General features: G+C 47.8%; 1 protein-coding gene across 7 annotated transcripts in view; it reads right to left on the bottom strand.

Annotated features, from left to right (window-relative positions):
* Nucleotides 1-17,624, bottom strand: part of VAV2 (vav guanine nucleotide exchange factor 2) — a 149,573-nt gene that overhangs the window by 16,111 nt on the left and 115,838 nt on the right. For 6 of the 7 annotated variants that reach the window (XM_074924081.1, XM_074924084.1, XM_074924086.1 and 3 more), the window contains exons 5-11: nt 12,667-12,769; nt 10,171-10,269; nt 8,533-8,601; nt 7,811-7,911; nt 4,221-4,320; nt 2,781-2,876; nt 2,239-2,307 (exon numbers count right to left, since the gene is read on the bottom strand). In XM_074924081.1, coding sequence (XP_074780182.1) covers nt 2,239-2,307; nt 2,781-2,876; nt 4,221-4,320; nt 7,811-7,911; nt 8,533-8,601; nt 10,171-10,269; nt 12,667-12,769 — 637 coding nt within the window. Of the gene's footprint in view, nt 1-2,238; nt 2,308-2,780; nt 2,877-4,220; nt 4,321-7,810; nt 7,912-8,532; nt 8,602-10,170; nt 10,270-10,959; nt 10,975-12,666; nt 12,770-17,624 lie in introns of all 7 variants that reach the window. The other variant, XM_074924082.1, reaches the window with a different exon arrangement.

Here is a 17,624-nt window from a genome sequence, read left to right as displayed (position 1 = left end):
CCCTGCCTTTGCACCTGCCCTGGCAGCCTCCTTCCCTCCCAGTTTTCATCACTGAAATTCCCTTCATCCCTCAGGATACAAAAGCTGTGAGCCAGTCTCCGCTGTCAAAATATCCACGTCTGTAAAATAACTGCTTTGGACACCTGGCTGCACGTTAGCTGTGAACAGTGTTTGACCTGGCTCTGCCCCAGGTGCTTCCAGCTGACCTCCCTGGGTGCTCCACATCGCACCCGAGCTGGGGAGAGCGCCGGGATGCTCACGCTCTGTCCTTCCTGGGGACACCCCGCGACAGCATCCCCATCTCCAACACCTCTGGGCCTCCAACACCTCCCACCACACAAAGGCTGTGTTGTAAAATAAGGAGACACTTGATGGAGCTTGTTCTTCCCTGAAAAATTCCTTGCTTACCCAAATTTTGATCATCGAAGAGAAAGAAGCCTATCCCATCCACTAGAACAAGTTCTTAGACCCTTCAGAGCGTATTTTCTGTGCCTGTTTGTTTCTTATCTGCTCCCTGCCTCCTTGTCCTCAACAATAGCTCTTGTCAACTTGGATTAAGTCTGAACACGGGATTTTTTATGACATCCCCTCCGGGTCAGCCCTTCCTCAGCTTCCCGACATAAGAAGGGTTAATCACAGATGATAATCACAAATCTACGTGACAATAATTGTAAAATCACAAAATACCCCACCAGCTTGGTGGCAGGGATGGTTATGAACAATGACAAAACCAAAAGCCTTATGAAGTGGCATCCTCCAGCATGCTTGAGCTTTTGCTCCCTCCTGCTGAACAGGCTCCTGTGCAAACGGGAAACAGCCTGCAAAGGGGTGTAAATCCTGTCCCTGCTTCGTGCAAACTACCTATGCAAAATAAAAGGCAGGTGAATCCCTTTGGGAAACGTAGCTCTGGCTGTAGCTATTCCCCCCGCCCTGCACGGCTCTCGCCCCAGACAGCAGCAACATCCGCCGCCCACCACCACAGCAGACAGAAAGGCTGGATTTGCAACGAAAAACATTACTTCTAAGTTAAGCCTTGGTTTACAGATCAATTAAAACCAAACTGTACGGCTCCCTATGCCCCTGCAGAGCCCAGCATGGGCTGAACTGCACTTGGTGATGGGGTGCTGAAAGAGAAACCTCGCTGATGGCTGTGGGCAGCTTCCTGTAAAAAATCGCTGAGTCTGCAGTGCACCCGGAGCATTTATACATTTATTTATTAGCAGCAGTATTGGCGGGTGCCCTATTATGAGGCATAAGCAGCGTTCAGCAACTGTCACCAGGTTTAGCGTTCACTTGAGGCCACGGCCGCGTGTTGTGCAGCAGCGGGCTGAGAACGCGACGTCCTTCAAATCACCTTAACTTTAAAGCGACCTACATATCAGCTCTGGATCCCCGGGCTTGCAGGGATAATGGCTGAAAAGGTCACTCAACTTATGTAAGTGCTGGGAAACACAGTGTTGTTACAAAAGCTGTAGCTCAGAGGTAGAAAACAAAATGACCTGAGACACAGGAGCAAGCCCAGGGATGAATTCTGCAATGCTCTCCAGAGAGAAAACCTGGATTTAATGAGCATCCTCAAGTCAGATTCTGCTGACGATGATCCCGCAGTGTGAGTGTGCGGGGGGGCAACGTATCCAAGTCAGAAAACATCTGAACTATTTTATTTTTTTGTTGCTGATGGTTTTCCTGAGAAATTGGGGGTTTCAGCTGAAAGCTGATAAAAATCTTTACACAAAGCAAAATTCTGACACCAGAAGTCTTCCTTTGTGGACAGAGCATTTTCCTCTTAATAAAAAAATATACTTGGATAAAAGGATTCCCAAGCAGTGCCTGGATAACAGCACACAGGCAAAGCTCCGCACAGACACAGGCTCCCATTTCTGCGATACTCCCGGACTTGCTGATACATCTGGAGTTCCTCCAGATCCCTTCTAGCAAAAACACTGGCACAGCCTCTTTACACGCAGTAGTAATTAGTGAAAAGTCGTAACTTGTCAACAAATACCAGCCTCCCCAGCTGCTTAAGGAGGAAGATAACAGCGATGACTACTGATCTGCTGCAAAGCAATCGCATCAAATGGCAATCAATATACACACGCATGTCCAAAAGGAGATGCTGCCCTCCCTTGGGCTGTTGGATGGTTTTTTCCAGCTAAGTTTTTGTTGTACAGAAGCAGAGGGGTCTGGTGCTCTGTTTGCACCCCGAGCAGCCCCACCGCTGCTCTCCCCCTCCCGTACCTGCATCGCCTCCAGAGCCTCCTTCAGCTGTTGCTTCTCTGGTCGGTCTGACGAATGGCTGAGCAGCTCCTGAAAAAAATTCAGGAAAGCTGCCCACACCCTGCCTGCAGCAGGCAGGCTATGACCCCTGGGCAAGGGCTGCCTGCTGCCAGGGTGGTGGCAGCGATGCCAGGGCAGGCGGCTGCGGCCGCAGGACGGGGAACGTGTCAAGCGGCTGGTGCTTGAGAGATCTGTTACACGGAGTTGACGGGAGGAATTTCACACATAACCAGATTATATGCAAGCTTACTTTATATTCATTAACTGCCTCTCGTGGCTAACAAGTGCAGAATTACCCTAGGTCACTGTACTTTAAGAGACAACACAAATATTATGTCATGTTAAGTAGCTCTAGTAATTATTTCATTTGAAAGGGAAAAAAAAAAAAAAAACAACCAACCCTCACTCCGCATTTGGCAATGATTCACTCTCCACTGTAAAAGCTGAAAGGTGCTACAGTGAGGATGGCAGCTGGAGAGAAGTGTCAATGCTGAAACACTTACTTTTAACAGGAGATGATATTTCAAAACTCTTTGCATTGGAACCACCAGCAGATCTTGCAATTTAAATTTCCCGTCCTGAACCTTTAGTGTGCATTCCTATTAAAGAAATCAATAAATCAGGAGAGAAGTGGCTGGGGGAAAACAACAGCTCCCCCACAGAAAAAGCCTCCAATGTTCCGTGGCTGTTACATTTTGCTTCTGTAAAGCCAGTTCTGATAACAAATGACTCGTGGTCCCTACAAGCACCCAGCCGATGCCAGGGCCCCCACCGGGGAGGTTATCGAGGAATAAAACACAGGGGCTGGACCCTAAAACACAGGCATTCTCATGCAACTGAGCTACTCGAGCTTAATGAGATACTGCTCATTAGGGGAGCACAGTAATGCTCTCAGACCTCAGGAAATGTCAAACGAAACGCATTAGCTTAACTCACCTCCTCGATGGTTTGAACTAATGCATTTTATTTGCGAGGGGCTGGGAGCAAGCACGCAGACAGTTGCTGTGGCTTTGCTGATAAGCATTAAGTCATTAAGATGAGCTAATGTGATCGCAGGAAGTTTTGTGACTGGTACCTTCGCCCAGATCCATTTAGTATGTGTATGTGACTCTGCTGTGCTGGCTGAGACCCCCTGTCTGCCCCCCCGGGAAGATGAGCAGAGTTGTGATGAGGGAGGGAGAGAAAAGAAAAAAAGCACGGCAGCAACTGGATGCTACAGCCACGGACTCAATGCAAGATCCAAAGAACGCATTTTAAAAAATTATTAAATGTGGTTTTAACCTGAATTGGGTTTCTACTTTTGCAGAGAAAAATCAGTTTTTGCCGAACAAGGCAGCACGTACAGACAGCCCAGCAAATTCAGATTAGCATCAAGACTAAAGCAGGAATTAAAGCTGGGTAAAAACAGCAGCTCGAACAGTGCATCCCTTCTGGGGTTCCTTTGATTTACTGAGTATCTAGATCTGTCCCCATTTACACTAAGCTTTTTCACCGGGGAAGAAGGACAGGGGAGCAATGCAGGCATTCACCTGGGGACTTGGGTTTGCCTCTGACTGTCCCTGATGCTGTGTGTGACCTTGGAAAGCCACATGGCTCCTGGGTTGGGGATGCTCAGTGCCTTTGGGTCTCCCTGCCTGACTCAAAGAGGAATTTGTCCACAGCCAGGCCCACTCAAAGTCACCCAGCTTGTTTCACCTTGGATAAACTCGGGAAAGAAAGCACAGAGAGTGTGTCTGGGGGGGAGAGAAAGGGGCAAGCAGAGAATCAGGACAAGACAACCCTCAGCTATGCTCCCTCTCTGAGAGCACAGACTCACCCCCACATCCCTCCACTCTCTTGCTCAAACATTCCCAACACACCATTCTCAGCTCCAGCAAGTCCTTCCAAAACCCAGGACAAGGGGGCTGGGCAGCTCTCAGCCCCGATGCCCCATCCCCACTCACCTCCACCTTCTGCCTGACATCCTCCCTGTTGGCGAGGAGGTGGTTGAGGGTGTTCTGGGCATACTCCATGTGGCTGCAGTATTTGCCATAAATCAGCAGCCTGTAGAGGGGGAAATCACAAATTTAATCAGAAACACTTGCTGGCAGTTATAATCTGTTATAAAAGATATATATACTTATACGCAGTGAAAGGACAAGGCAAACAGCTATTCCCCCATATAACTGCTTAGCAAAGTATTAACACTCTTTTACGGCGTGGCTTTTTAACATTTAAATCTTTTGAAATTTCCAGAGCTGGAGCCTGTGGGGGCGATTCAGCTCACGACGAGCAGAAGGGTGGAGTGGCCAGAGGAGCCCCCTCTCAGGGGTAGGAGGGCTCACCCCTCCACTCCTGGGTGTGGTATCTTTAACCACTGCTTCCCAAGAGCTGTGCTTTCGGAGCACCACGACAATAAAGGGAAACCCAGCTCCACACTGAAAGACCTTTCCCAGAGCAGGTTACAAAGCAGTTCTAAGTTCTAAGAGGTACCCACGTCCCAGGTACGACAATCCAAATACAAAAAGAAACAACAAAGAGTTGGGGCCCCATCCCTGCCCAAGCTGCTGGTCACCACCGGCGCTCGCCTCTCCCAGGGAGCAGCTCCGACCACAGCAAGGGTCTGTGGATTAACTAAAACACGAGGATGGGCTGAGCACTGAACCCCTGCAATCCACCCCCACGGCTCCTTGGCTGTCAATCAGCTTTTTCTCACGACTACACCATCACCATAACCCCTTGATGTCTCGATTCGTGCCGTGCCACCCCGATGGCCACGTGCCACGTTTCCAGCTGAGCCATAGCAGCACCAGGGCTTCTGAAAGCAGAGCAAGGATGTGCTTCAAGACCAAACAACAACAAAAATCCATTTCCTGAGAGCATTTCCAAACACAGCTTGCTCAAGCCCATGTATTCATCTCAAAAAAGCCTTCATTTCCCAAGTCACAACTGCTCGCAGCCCAAAAACCAATTGCCACCACTGTGGCTGATGCATGCCCCTCTCTCTGAAGGTTTCTGGATATTTCACCAGGGAAGAAGGCCAGAAACCCTTCATTCTTGAGACATGCCCAGAACAGAGGTGAGTGATGATAATTTGCAGCTCATCAGAGAATGAGAGGCTTCAAATCCCCTTAAAACGCAAGAATGCATTTTAGAAATCTTGATGCTCCTTGCAGGACGGGTCACAGGGACCTAGAGATCAAGAGACTGGGTATTTGGAAGAAGAAGGTTGTCACAGCCTTTGGAAACACAGCAAAGTCCTGTATGGACACCCCAGGCTATAAATTTAAACACCTGACACAAACAGAGCAGTTTTGCTGTGGATTCCCCCTTTCCCCTCCACTTTACTCATAAATCTTGCACGACAGGTCTGGGTTTTGCCCCCCTTCCTTGCCGTTAACTGTATTGCTGCTGATAAGACACATATTCCATCACACGCTGCAACTCATCCGTTATTTCGGGGCCTCGTCTCTCGATGGAGACAATCTGGGAGCACCTGACCCGGTGTCACTCCACAAACGTGGGACTCTCAGACCCTGGCGAGGAACTGAATAGAGAGATTTATGGGAGCTGCAGTCCCCAGCGAAGCAGCAGCCAATACAGATTATTCTTCTGCCTTTTCCCCTTGACAACTTCTGAACATGCACAATAATATCTACCTTGCCAGCACCTGGAGAGTCTCTAAGAGGCTTCAGAAGCATAAATTCAAACCTCTGGCTTTCAGAGACAGAGATTTACAAACTATTTCCCTCCAAAAAAACCCAACCTGCAAAGCGGAGAAGCAATACATCATCTTGCCGGGACATCTCTGAGGATACGTGGAGAAGCAAGAGCTATTTGTCAGGGATACATTTGATGGAGAAAGGTCTTATATACAGGGACCAAGCAGCGACTCTCAAAGTCCACACTCCCTTCTTGGTGGGGCAACACTCTCTCCCCAAGCAAGCTCATTTTCTCCTGCACCCCCATTTCCCTGCTGCAAAATTCAGTATCATCATCTTTCCTGATGTAGGAAAGGACCCTGCCTATTTAGATCAGGTTATTCCAAACTCTTCATGCCCGAGAGCCCACTTTTGGGGTCTTCTCCAAGCCAAAACTCCCTGTAAACAGCAGTTTCCCCTGACACTGAGGCCCCAGAGACCCGCACGGGCTGAACACAGCTTCAGATCTACCATCACCACCTTGCCAGCCGTTGGTCTGATTCCTTCACTCACCTCTCAGGAAGGCTTTTAGGTCCCTAAAAAAGTTGCTTGCAAACTCCATTAGGAACTGGGTCGTTTTTTTCACCCACCTGCATGAAACTCATCAGCTACAAGGGCTTTGCTGAGCTCCCACCAGCAAATTAACAGAAGCAAACATTTATTTAAAGGCTGTTAGCCCAAAAATGAGCCAGGCGGATCTCCCTGGGGAGCAATGCCGTCTCCCTGACCCCTCCCGTGTCCCTTCCCTGCTCCTCATGTGCACAGCTCTGTCCCGAGCACAGGCAGCAGTGGCTCGGGGATGGATCAATGCCCAGGGATGGCACTGGCATGCACAGAGCCGAGACAGGAATTAGGACATCAAAATCACCTAAGCGAGTGAGTTTTATGAGTATTTTTAAAGTATTTGTATTCTTCTTTGGAAACTATTTTTCATTTAATACAAAAAATATTCCCCTTCTAACAAGAGGCACTGTGAATGATGGAATATTTGACCTTACGGTGTATTATTAATGCAGATGGTATTTCTGGAGTTATTGACTTCTGAATGGCATTTCTGTGTCTAGACACTGGTTTAATCACAGTGAAATAACACCCTGGCACGATTCCACAATGAATCAGGCCTTTGATTAGTATTAAGGATATTAAAGGCTTTTATTAATCTTATCTTTGTGTTCTGGGGTACTCCTGCTTGCAGCTGCCAAAACACAGAATCTATTAGGTTTGCAAAAGCAACTTTTACATTTATTCGTCCCACAATAGGTGAGGGACAACAGCAAAGTCAAATACATGACTTTTTAGAGCGAGCAATCACTTTGATCTCTAACCAGAGCAAAGTCTCTCCTGCAAAGAACTCATCCTACCACATCACAGGCCTTCAAAGCCCCTAGGAGACTACTAAACCCTTGACAGAGGGTGAGATTTTACTCCATTCTAGGTCGCCATGGAGTTCCAGTCTTCATCCCCTCTGATACATCCCTGTAAAGGCATTGTATGGTCAGCCTGAGAAACACTCAGACTCGTATGGGATGCTGTGAGGCCACCAAAATTCAGGTGCAAATATGGGCTTGCAAGAACAAACATCCACAAGAGCCACAGCGATTTATCTAGGTGGGTCGGAGAGGAGATGCCCCAGCCTCTGCCCCTGGGTGACCTGACACGGTTGTGACTGGATTTGGCTGCTTAAGTGTCGGCATCGACTGATGTTTCAGCTGCCCGAGAACATTTAGCTCCAGAGGATACAAAACTGGTCTGCTGCAACAGGTATTTCTGTTCAAAGCTTGGAGATGGGCCCTGAAAATATTAACCCATATTGGTTAAAACTGAAGCTGCTTGGAAGACCAGGTTTCCTTTACCTCTCTTTGAATTCCAGAAACACTTTTGCCAAGCTGCTTCCTCCAGACATCATAGAGACGTCGATGGCTCTCAGGAAATTGAAGTGCACTTTAATTAGGTCCTACAACGAAGAAACAATCAATACTTTAAACACATCCAAACTGAGTGGGCAAACAGAGGCTAAAGAAATGCACATTCACTACTTAATCAAGCAGTCATTTTCTCTTATTTCTTTCTTCTTTTTTAGCTGTTTCCAAAATAAGTCAGTCTAGTGAGATGAAGCCCTAAATGGCTGTAAGGGTGTAATTCTGCCAAGAGGTTGCACAGGGATAAATGCCCCAGGATTTCCATGTGGTTTAAAGTCCCTTTTGCAGGTCTGGAGGGAGGAGATGGGCAGGCTCCAACCCAGACTCCGTGCAAGCCAGCATAGAAATAAATCCCTTCATCACAGTGTGGCCAAACCATCTCCAAGTACAGCTAAAATACACAGCCCCAGCCCTGGAACATCCTCTGTATAAAATCGTTTTCTTACCTAGCGTTCACATAATCCCTGACTCTACAAAACCGAGCGTTAAAGAATATCTTCTAAACCTGTTCAAGCTCCGCAGCACACGAAGGACTGAACCTCTACAGGTGAATGCACAAATCTAACATGAAATCTGAAAGCCTTCTCTTAAGCAGGAAGAAAGCTGAGCTGCCGTGAAAAGAACAAAGATTTAAGCCACAATGTCTACACCATTACCTCCAAATTGATAAAAATAGCTTCCATGTCTTGGGGAGTCAGTACCAGCCTCAGTGGGTTCATATAGTTCTGCAAGAGGTAAATAGAAAAGGGATTGAAATACTGGAGAGAAGAAGGTTGGTTTTGGTGTTTTGGTTTTTGGGTTGGTTTTTTTTTTTTTTTTTTTGTGTAAGTGAGGTATTTTTCCCTGCTTCATAGTTAAATAGTTCATAAATTCAACTTTAATAGTTGCATTTACCTGGGCGGGGAGAAGCCAGGTTTTAATGAATTGAAGCATTTGCAAGGGCAGACAAATGACAACATGTTTGTCAAGACCGGGCTGTGCCAGGGACCCAAGTGGGAGCCAGGAGACCCTGTGGGCACATCTTCCCCCCAGCTCCCCTTGGCCCCCTGGCACTTCCAGATGTGGGATGGTGCAAGACCTCCACTTGTGGGTGGGTGCACCCCCTTCTCCTGCTAAATCCATAGGAGGGGGATTTAAATGCCCACAGCTTCCTCACCTCGCTGCAGTGGGGAAGAGCTTGGAAGCATCTTTTCAGCTCTTTGATTATCTCACTAGAATTTTTGCCCTTGAAAAAGTGCCGATGATGCGATTACACTGGAAGTGCCTTTCTGAACAAATACATATTAATAGAAACGTCTACATGACTTGTAACTACAAAAAAAAAAAAACCAAAACCCTGATGCAATGCATCGAAGACAGGAACCTCTACCCATAACACCGCCAGAACCCACTAAGCCTTCACAAGCTTTTTTAATAGATATCAAAGCAGTAATTTAACTCTTCCTTTAGACTGAACCAGAAGTGCTGTGGCTGTTTCCAAGGAACGAGGGTTATTTACATAAATGACATGTATGTTGGGACATTTTCATTGAAAATAGGAAATGTTATTCCATTGTGCCGGTTTCACTCACAGCTCCTTTGCAGGAACTTTCAGCAGAGAGAGGCAAATAATTGCAAAAGGGGAGGAAACAAAAGCGTTAGGAAGATTAGAAATGGCAGCTTCATTTTCAGTATTGTTCTTCATTCCTGCTGCTTTCCTCGGAGCAGAAACCACGTCCAGGCTCCAGCCGTGTCCACAACTCCTCGATCTTGCTGAGGTGTTCGTTTTGATTTTTATTTAAAAGAAAGGCACAATAATTTATCAAAACCAATTAAACCCCATTAATTTAAGCAGCAAAATATTACTTTTAATCCAATCAGTTTCAATGGGAAGTCAGCACAGCTTCAGCACTTTTGAAAAACACTCAGAATAAAGAAATTATTCTATAGCAATCAAAGTGATAAGATATCTGCAAACACAGCTCTTATTGGCGAGACCAGCCTGGCTGAGCGAGGACCAGGAGTCTCTTACCCCGGGGTAGAAGGAACACAGCAAGATGGTTTTCAGCCTATTTTCAACATGCAGCAATCAGAAGAAATATGCTGTTTGGCTCCTACAGTTACAGGCTGCACATTTGTGCTTGTCAGTATGGGTTTTCTGGATCCCCCTTCTCTCCAATTTTACATGTGAATGCATCAATCCTGTCTCATCACATCTGCCAGCTCTCACAGCGAGAACTAATACAGGTAGATCAATGCAAGATCAAGTGATGATGTGGAAGGCGATGGTAGAGAAAAGATAGTTCAGTTCCTACCTTTTCTATATCTTCAAGTGTTTTGTAGTATTTGGCCTCAGTTTCTTGGATTTCTAGCAAACAGCAATTTCTTTTGTCATCTTCCGTCATTCCCATTTTCTAGAAAAAGGAAAAATAACGCATGGTCAGATACTCTTAAGAGTGGTCCAGCAACCTGCTCATGTGGAGCAGAGCTCCAGTTCAGCCTTTGGTGACGGCAAACTCAGAACAAGCACCAGTTTGGAAAGTCCGGGGAGTACTGTTACTGGTTTATGTTAAAGAAAACCATTTTTATCCAAAAAAATTACGAAGGAACCCTGGCTGTACTATTCAATATGTTTCGACATGGCAAGCATTAAGTTTTTTGCATTTATTATAGCCACATCACCAAAGACTATCAGATAAAGAGATAAATGCTGGTTCCCCCCCCCCTTTTTTTTTTTTTTTTGCTTAAGATGAAACTCGCAACAGAGCCTAAGTGGGTCATAAATAGTATGTTAGACTTATACAGATCCCCTGCCAAGGCTGCCAATTCTCATAATTTTAGGTTAAATCTGATAATACATGGTTTTCTTAAAGCCCCAACTCCTGGAATCACTTCTCTGGCTTTTACATCTGTAAAGTGGGGCTGAAAACACGCATCGAGAGGTGCCACACTTGTCGGTGCAGTCTCTGAACTTGGGAGGTGATTCAGTGTTTGGGTTTTAATGAACATGCACAGGAATAGATACCCTCTGTACACCCCCTTGTAACTCACAGCTCAGACCTATCAGCTGGATGGAAACCAAGATTTTAATCAATGTGTCTTACCTGCATATATCTAATCTGAAGCATGCAGAAATACAAGAAACCAATTAGCGTCACACACTTGCCATTGCAACAAATCTTAAAAAAAAAAATAATTCTAGTATTTAGACAGGTATGTGGGTGCTTGTATTAAAAATTTTTCTCAAGGAAGGGGAGGAAAGGGAGTCAGAGCCATCAACTCCATCACTGCCCAGCGTTGTCCAAGAAAACATAAAACACTGTGGAGGGAATAATGACAAACTGCCAATTCCACTGCCCCTAATCCTGCACTACCCACCTGCTGGACACTGACATGGTGGGAGCTTTCCCCCATTTTTGCAAGAAATTCCTACCAAAACTTTCCCAAGTGGCAGTTCTTGGGTCAAAAGGCTTCTACAGCTGATGGCAACGTGGTAAACACACTGGTGACCCACGAGCTGTGCTGACTTCAGCACTGCCACCAGTATCTGTAAAAGAGCTCCAAGCGCTTTGGCAGGATCACTGGGAATATTTTGCACCCAACTCTTTGGTCCAGGAAGGTTTTGGGCACGCAGGGAGCTCCTCAGGCTGAAGACAGGGCGTGAAGGGATGAAATGCCTCAACCTCCACTTGGTCTTGGTACCACTTGAAGCCAGGCTTGGGATGGGTGAGAAATCACCACGTGGGCTCGTCTGGCGGCCTCCATGAGGTGAAGCTCTGCCTTCCCAGCCTCCCAGCCCCACGCACCCTGCTCTGGGGATTTAATTGATCAGTGAATGTGTCCATCAATACAGCTTTGCTAAGGGGAGGGGTATGTACTGTTGTCAGCACTATTTGCAGCCAGGAGACAGTAATTAGAGTCTGCACAAAGCCTGGGGGTGGCAAATATCAGACGGTGGGAGAAAGTTTGGAAGGTCACGCTCTGGTGGAAAGGTCTCTTCCAGCTCTGCATCAGCAGAAGCCAGGGCAGCCTGTCTCCTCCACAAAATTGGGGTCACAGGTAGCGGGGGTGGCTGTGAGCACCTCTAGGGAAAGGCAAGGGCCACCAGCACTTCCCTGGTTCATCCACAGAGCACGATACGTGCACCAGAGCTAGTGCAAGTCCCTCCAGGAGGCTGTGCATGCTGCACACCCAGTTTCCTCACCACTGAAAGGCTTTTAGAGATGATGACTGGGGTCAGCTTCTTGTCCCTAAAGCCACCCAGGTCCCTGCTGCCCCAGAAAGCACCGCTGTAAACATCTACCTGCTCTGAGACACCCAGGCAGGAGCAGGAACGGGCACAGACAAGCACTGGATCCTTCACTCACAGATTTGTCAGTGCTCACCCCGATCTAAAAATACCCGTGGCAGGCACAGCACATCTGGCTGGTGGAGCAGGCAGAGCTGCCACGCTCCCCACTCCCCAGAAAGGGATGAAGTGACACACGTCGCCTTGGCTCAGCAGCAAATTCCTATTTTTAGCTTATCATTTAGGGCCTATTAGCTGTCCTTTTTCCTTCTTCTTCCCCAAACTCCTTCAGACAACAGGATGAGCTGGGAAACTCCTTGGAGAACCCCCTCCAAAACCAGCACCATCCCAGCTCAGCTTATTTTACCACTTGTGAGGCAACTCAATTTTGAGGAGCAATGCAAAGCAATTCACTTTCCTGTAGCATCATCTGTCATTGGTGGATGTTTATTTATTTAATTGAATCCTCTCCCTTCCCCTCTGATGTCAAGGTGTAGCTTTAAAAATGCATATAAATTGTTACCATGGGCTGCTGAACTTCCACTCTGATGATATCTTCATAGATATCATCGCCTTCATCTTCACAGGGGACGCAGTCATAAATATCCTCCCCCAGATCATGTTCGCTGGAACGAGAAGGAAAGCGATTTAGAAATAATAAAGAGGGGATGTTCACCGTCACTCCACCAGGCAAACTAACAACTGCTCTCGCACCAAGGATGGAGGATAATTGGGACAATAAGAAAATCCTCCTGGCACACAGTACTGACGTGCTCAGCCCACATTCTCTGTTCGCATTAGGAGTCTCTGGTTTTCCCAGATCAGTACCCGCTGCACATCTCTCTCCTCTCGCTGGAGGCTGGGAAAGGCGAAACGCTGCTCGACACGAGTGGGGATGGCAGCCAAGAAGCCACTCCGAGCCTCATGCCAGACATGCCTGTGATGCCCCATCCACCTCGGTCTGCCAGCTCTGCCCCTGCAGAGTTTTTGCTCGGCGCTAATCGGCCCGGCCGAGACAGACCTGACAGCCAAGTGTCCCAGCGGGACCATCTGAGCCACCACATACAACCAGGTCCAGCTTCACCTGCCTCCAAAGATGCCCACAGCCTCCTGTCCATCTCCTGCCTCTCCTCTTTGGGACAAGGAGCAGCTCTTGTGCCAGTGACTTTAATCAAATTATACACTTAGAGAATATATTTTAATGGGTTGAATTTTCGTATGTTTAAAGCACTGCACTTACTCTTGGTCTTCTTTTACTTTTTCTCTTGGTCTGGTTGTGCTTTTTCTCACAAAAAGGCTTCCTTCACACCAAAGAAACCATCTCCCTTCCCCCCATTAGGGCTGCAAACTGCCATAGGAGCCCACGTCCATTCAAAGCAGTGAAAAGATGCTAAATAATCATTTGATGGCTCCATGTAGTAGCTAGAAGCATCCCAGCCCTGCCAGGATGCTTCCCAAGGAGGCCAATTCCTCCTTCCCAAGGAGGAAGCACGATGGGACTGAGCTGACCCCCCCAGGCTGTGGAGGGACCCACAGTAATGCCCGGACGAGCCACCTGCCTCCGGTCATGGCCCCGCTCACCCTCCGGCCACGGGCACCACATCTCTGGATCCAGTTTCTGTGGGTGATGCACCAACTCCCACAAAACACAATCCCTGCCCTGATGGGCAACTGAGTGATTTTTAATCAGCTCAGTGATGCTAAGCATTGGGACTATTTACATATGAAAACAATATTTACATCAGAGAAATTAAGCAGCATAAAAGTCATATTTTCAGAACCGGCCACATCACTTAGGAGATGCCGCTGCAAGCACAAGCTTTAGAGGCATCACCAAAACACAGTGCCCAACTTGTATTTAAAGGTGATGGTGTTAGGTACTTAATTGTCATCTGAGCCTTTACAAACCCCCCCAAGGGGCTTCTAAGTCTTAGAACACTTTTGAAAATTCAACCCATAATGAATACCAATTAACAATAATAATTTTAGCGCTTAGATCTACAGGTGCTGATTGCTAACGGCTCCCACTGAAGTCAAGCCCGTGGGATCAGGACAGTGTGAAACGCTGGAATATCAAACAGCATTCGCATATTTTACGAGCTCTCTTTCAACATGGGTATTAATTACACACCGATATATTTAGGTGTAAAACTGTGCTCAAACTGCAATGCTTGACATCTCTATATTATACAGCGTGGAGCACCAGAGAACATCCGTTTGCAAAACCGGGCTTTATTTCTTTTCTAAATACAGTTAAATCTATTTTTAAAAACAGATTTATTTAATAAAAGTTGGGGGATTTTAAATAAATACACTGGCATGATGTATCCATCCCATTCTTCTAGAGTGATGCATTGCAGCTGCTGTAATAATGCCCACTAATAGCTGGTGATCCATCTTCCCCTTCCCAAGTGTTGCCGTCACCGTTATTATCTGTACCAATATTTATATTCTCAGCTCTGCTCCTTATCCACAGCAAGTAACTCTCGGTTCCTGATGAATCTTCCCTTCCCACCCACACCTCTCGGACTGCTGGCTGTCTCTCCATACATCACTTCCCTGACTCGAGGGTCGTTAGGAAACGTATGGTTAGGTTAATGTTGTGAGCCTGAGCCCGACTGGATCCGATACGATGGTGGCGAGTGTCGTGGTGATGCTGCTGCCGGAGCTGAGCCTGCTCTGTCGGATCGGCTGCTCATCACCGGCTGCGAGAGCGCTCAGCAACTGGTCTGGGCTACGGGCAGAAGGAGAAGACAGCATCTGAGGTGTCCCTGGGGAGCTCTGCATCCTGAGCATCGTCTGGAGCTGCTCTCCTGCACACAAACACAACTGGGCACCACGTCCAAGACTCAGATTCCATCACTGTCTTTCCCCAACCTGCTGCGGCATGGGGGACCTTGCCTGGACAAGCCCTCCTCTTCTCCCCCACCAAGGAGCCACAAGCTCTCGACCACAGTTGAGCACACACCAGCACATCACTGTGAGAAACTCAGGTGGCAGCACGGGATGCTGAAGGGGTTTTGCTAAATCACAGGCTGCCTGGACTGAGTCTGGAGAAGGATGGGTGCCCCATGGATTTGGCCCGGTCTGGCCCTACCTGGAGCTCCTCTGGGCCACCAGGAAAGGTGCAGAAGCATCTACCAAGGGACAACACTGAAAATTTGTCCATAGAGCTGCCAAAAAACATCTGACATGAACACTGCACCCATCATGGGGGGCCACATCCTGCCCCTCGACACTCTCATTGCTCTAACAAAGAGCTGAGTCCCCACTGCCCTGCTCCTCCCTGCTCATCTAAAGTACAAGCCCTTCCCATCTCTGACTTCTGGCCTCAGGCAAAAAATAGGGACAACTCCCTTGTCCTGGGGCCATCTAGAAAGACACCTCCATTTCAGAGCTTAGGGGAGAGGCACCAGAGATGCTCAGACCCCACTGCCATGGTGGTATTAAAGCAACTATACCTTTGTCCAGCGGACCCTTATTTATTAGAACACATTCTTAGTACATCTCTGAGAAACACCAGAGGCTGCCAGTTTTATGGAGAGCAGTAAAATGTGCAGATCAGCCTCTCCCACAGCAGTCTGTGAGCAGCCGAGCTTTGCCAGCGCGTGTAGGGCTGTTGATGTTGCTGCTTTGCACACATTGATTTTCATCGGTCTCCACATTTTGTCTGTCAAGAGTTGAAAACATGCACCCTCCCTGTCATCAAAAAAGAACAGGTATCAGGATGAGTTTAGCCGGTGGCAACCTAAGAACACACTAAATTTTAAACGCCGTAAGGGGAGGGAAAGCAGGGCAGGTATTTTCTGTGTTTTGCACAGTCCCCTGCTGTGGGAGGCAATAAATTCATCATCCCAAGCATGTCACGTATAGACTGAACAACTTGAGCGAGGAAGGGCAGATCCTCACCACCACCTTCACAAAGAAAAGCAATTTACTCCTTCAATAAAAGCAGCAGAGTCTGCCAAGTACCCGTGGGTATCGGAGCCTACGACCTACTGCCTGGATTAGGAGATCCATTGAGAGCTCTGGGTTTAGGAAAGGGATTTGATCTGCCCTTCAGAGTTAACGCCAGCATTTGCAATAACTGTTATTAGGATGGATGTAACCAGCTTTGGGCTGGCAGCATCTTGCCTAGCCAGGAAAGCTCATTCAAAGCAAAAAGAATAAAGCTTTTCATATCTAAGGCAATTTCAAGCAACAACAATGCTTTTGGCTGAGCTCTTCCTCCCTGGCAATGCCCACTCTGTACAAATGCCCTCCCAAGCAGGCAGCAGCCATGCCAAGGAGCAGCTCCCTTAACAGAGGTACCGATGCCAGGCTACTGCCTCGGAGTAAGGGACAAAGAGGGACATGGAAGGAGCGAGCTGGGAAAGGACAGGGTCCCTCCATGACCCCTGGCACCTCCAGATGCCATCTCCCCAAATAGGATGCCAAAGTCGAGTTTGAGGAAGAACCTCACTGCCCTGGGTGAAGGCACCGGTCCCACTGTTCCCACCACTGGGAACCAGCCAGAGCTCAGCACTGGGCCAAAACAGAGGGCAGAGTCTGCATTTGGGCTTTGGGAAAAGGTGAGCTCCAGACTGGGCTGCCCACACCAGGGATGAGCGCAGACAGCCCATGATGCCCCAGTAAACACTCTGCAGCAGGTCCACTAGGCTAAAGGAAAGCTGCACATCACATTTGCAATGACACCGCGGATCAGGAGGGTAAGCGGGGAAGCTGAGGGTCTCGAGGGCCACTGAAGGACCTCTTCATCCACAAAAACTGCTCAGGGGCTCTAGGAAGTTGACGAGTTTGTATCAAGGATGAGCCCAAGCGAGGCCCTTGAGGCAAGCCCACCATGCCAAAACCCTGCCCAAACCACAGCCCTGCTTTCGTTCTGCTGATGAAAGAGCCAGAACCACCAGGAAGAGCAAAAGAAAAAGGAGGAGAAGGAGGAGGGAAAAGGAGCTAAAATAAGACACCAAAAGACAAATCTGAATTTCCAACCCTGTGGCTGAGGTTAAGAGGCAGAAGACCTCAGAGCCACCTCCAGGTCCAGGCTGAAAGTGCATTTGCAGGGTCCCTGAGACAGCTGCCCAGCAGCTGCGAGGCTCCAGTTTGCCCCAAGTAATCATCCACTTTCTCACTGTTACTCTGCACTTACAGCTATAAATAGACAGTCCGTTTGACCAACCCCCTCATTCACGGTCTCCATCAGACGGGGACAAGCAGAGTCCTATATTTGCAAGCACATCTGGCAGGCTTAGGTTTCAGGGTGAAGGAGTGCAAGATGTGCAGCCGTTGAACTCGCGATCTTGCAGGGTTTTAATTAGCCAGATTGTACTTGGACTGAAAATATATCTAGAAATAGCAAGAGAAGCCTTTTGCCATTTATTCTACTCAGGGCTTACGTCCCCCCTTCAAAGCAGAACATTATAATCCCAAGAATGAGCCTCACACGGTTCTAGCAACTAACAAGATCTGAGAGATGGTACA

The sequence above is a fragment of the Athene noctua genome, chromosome 20, assembly GCF_965140245.1.
Source record: "Athene noctua chromosome 20, bAthNoc1.hap1.1, whole genome shotgun sequence".
Lineage (NCBI taxonomy): Eukaryota > Metazoa > Chordata > Aves > Strigiformes > Strigidae > Athene > Athene noctua.
This window is presented reverse-complemented; position numbering and strand designations above follow the sequence as displayed.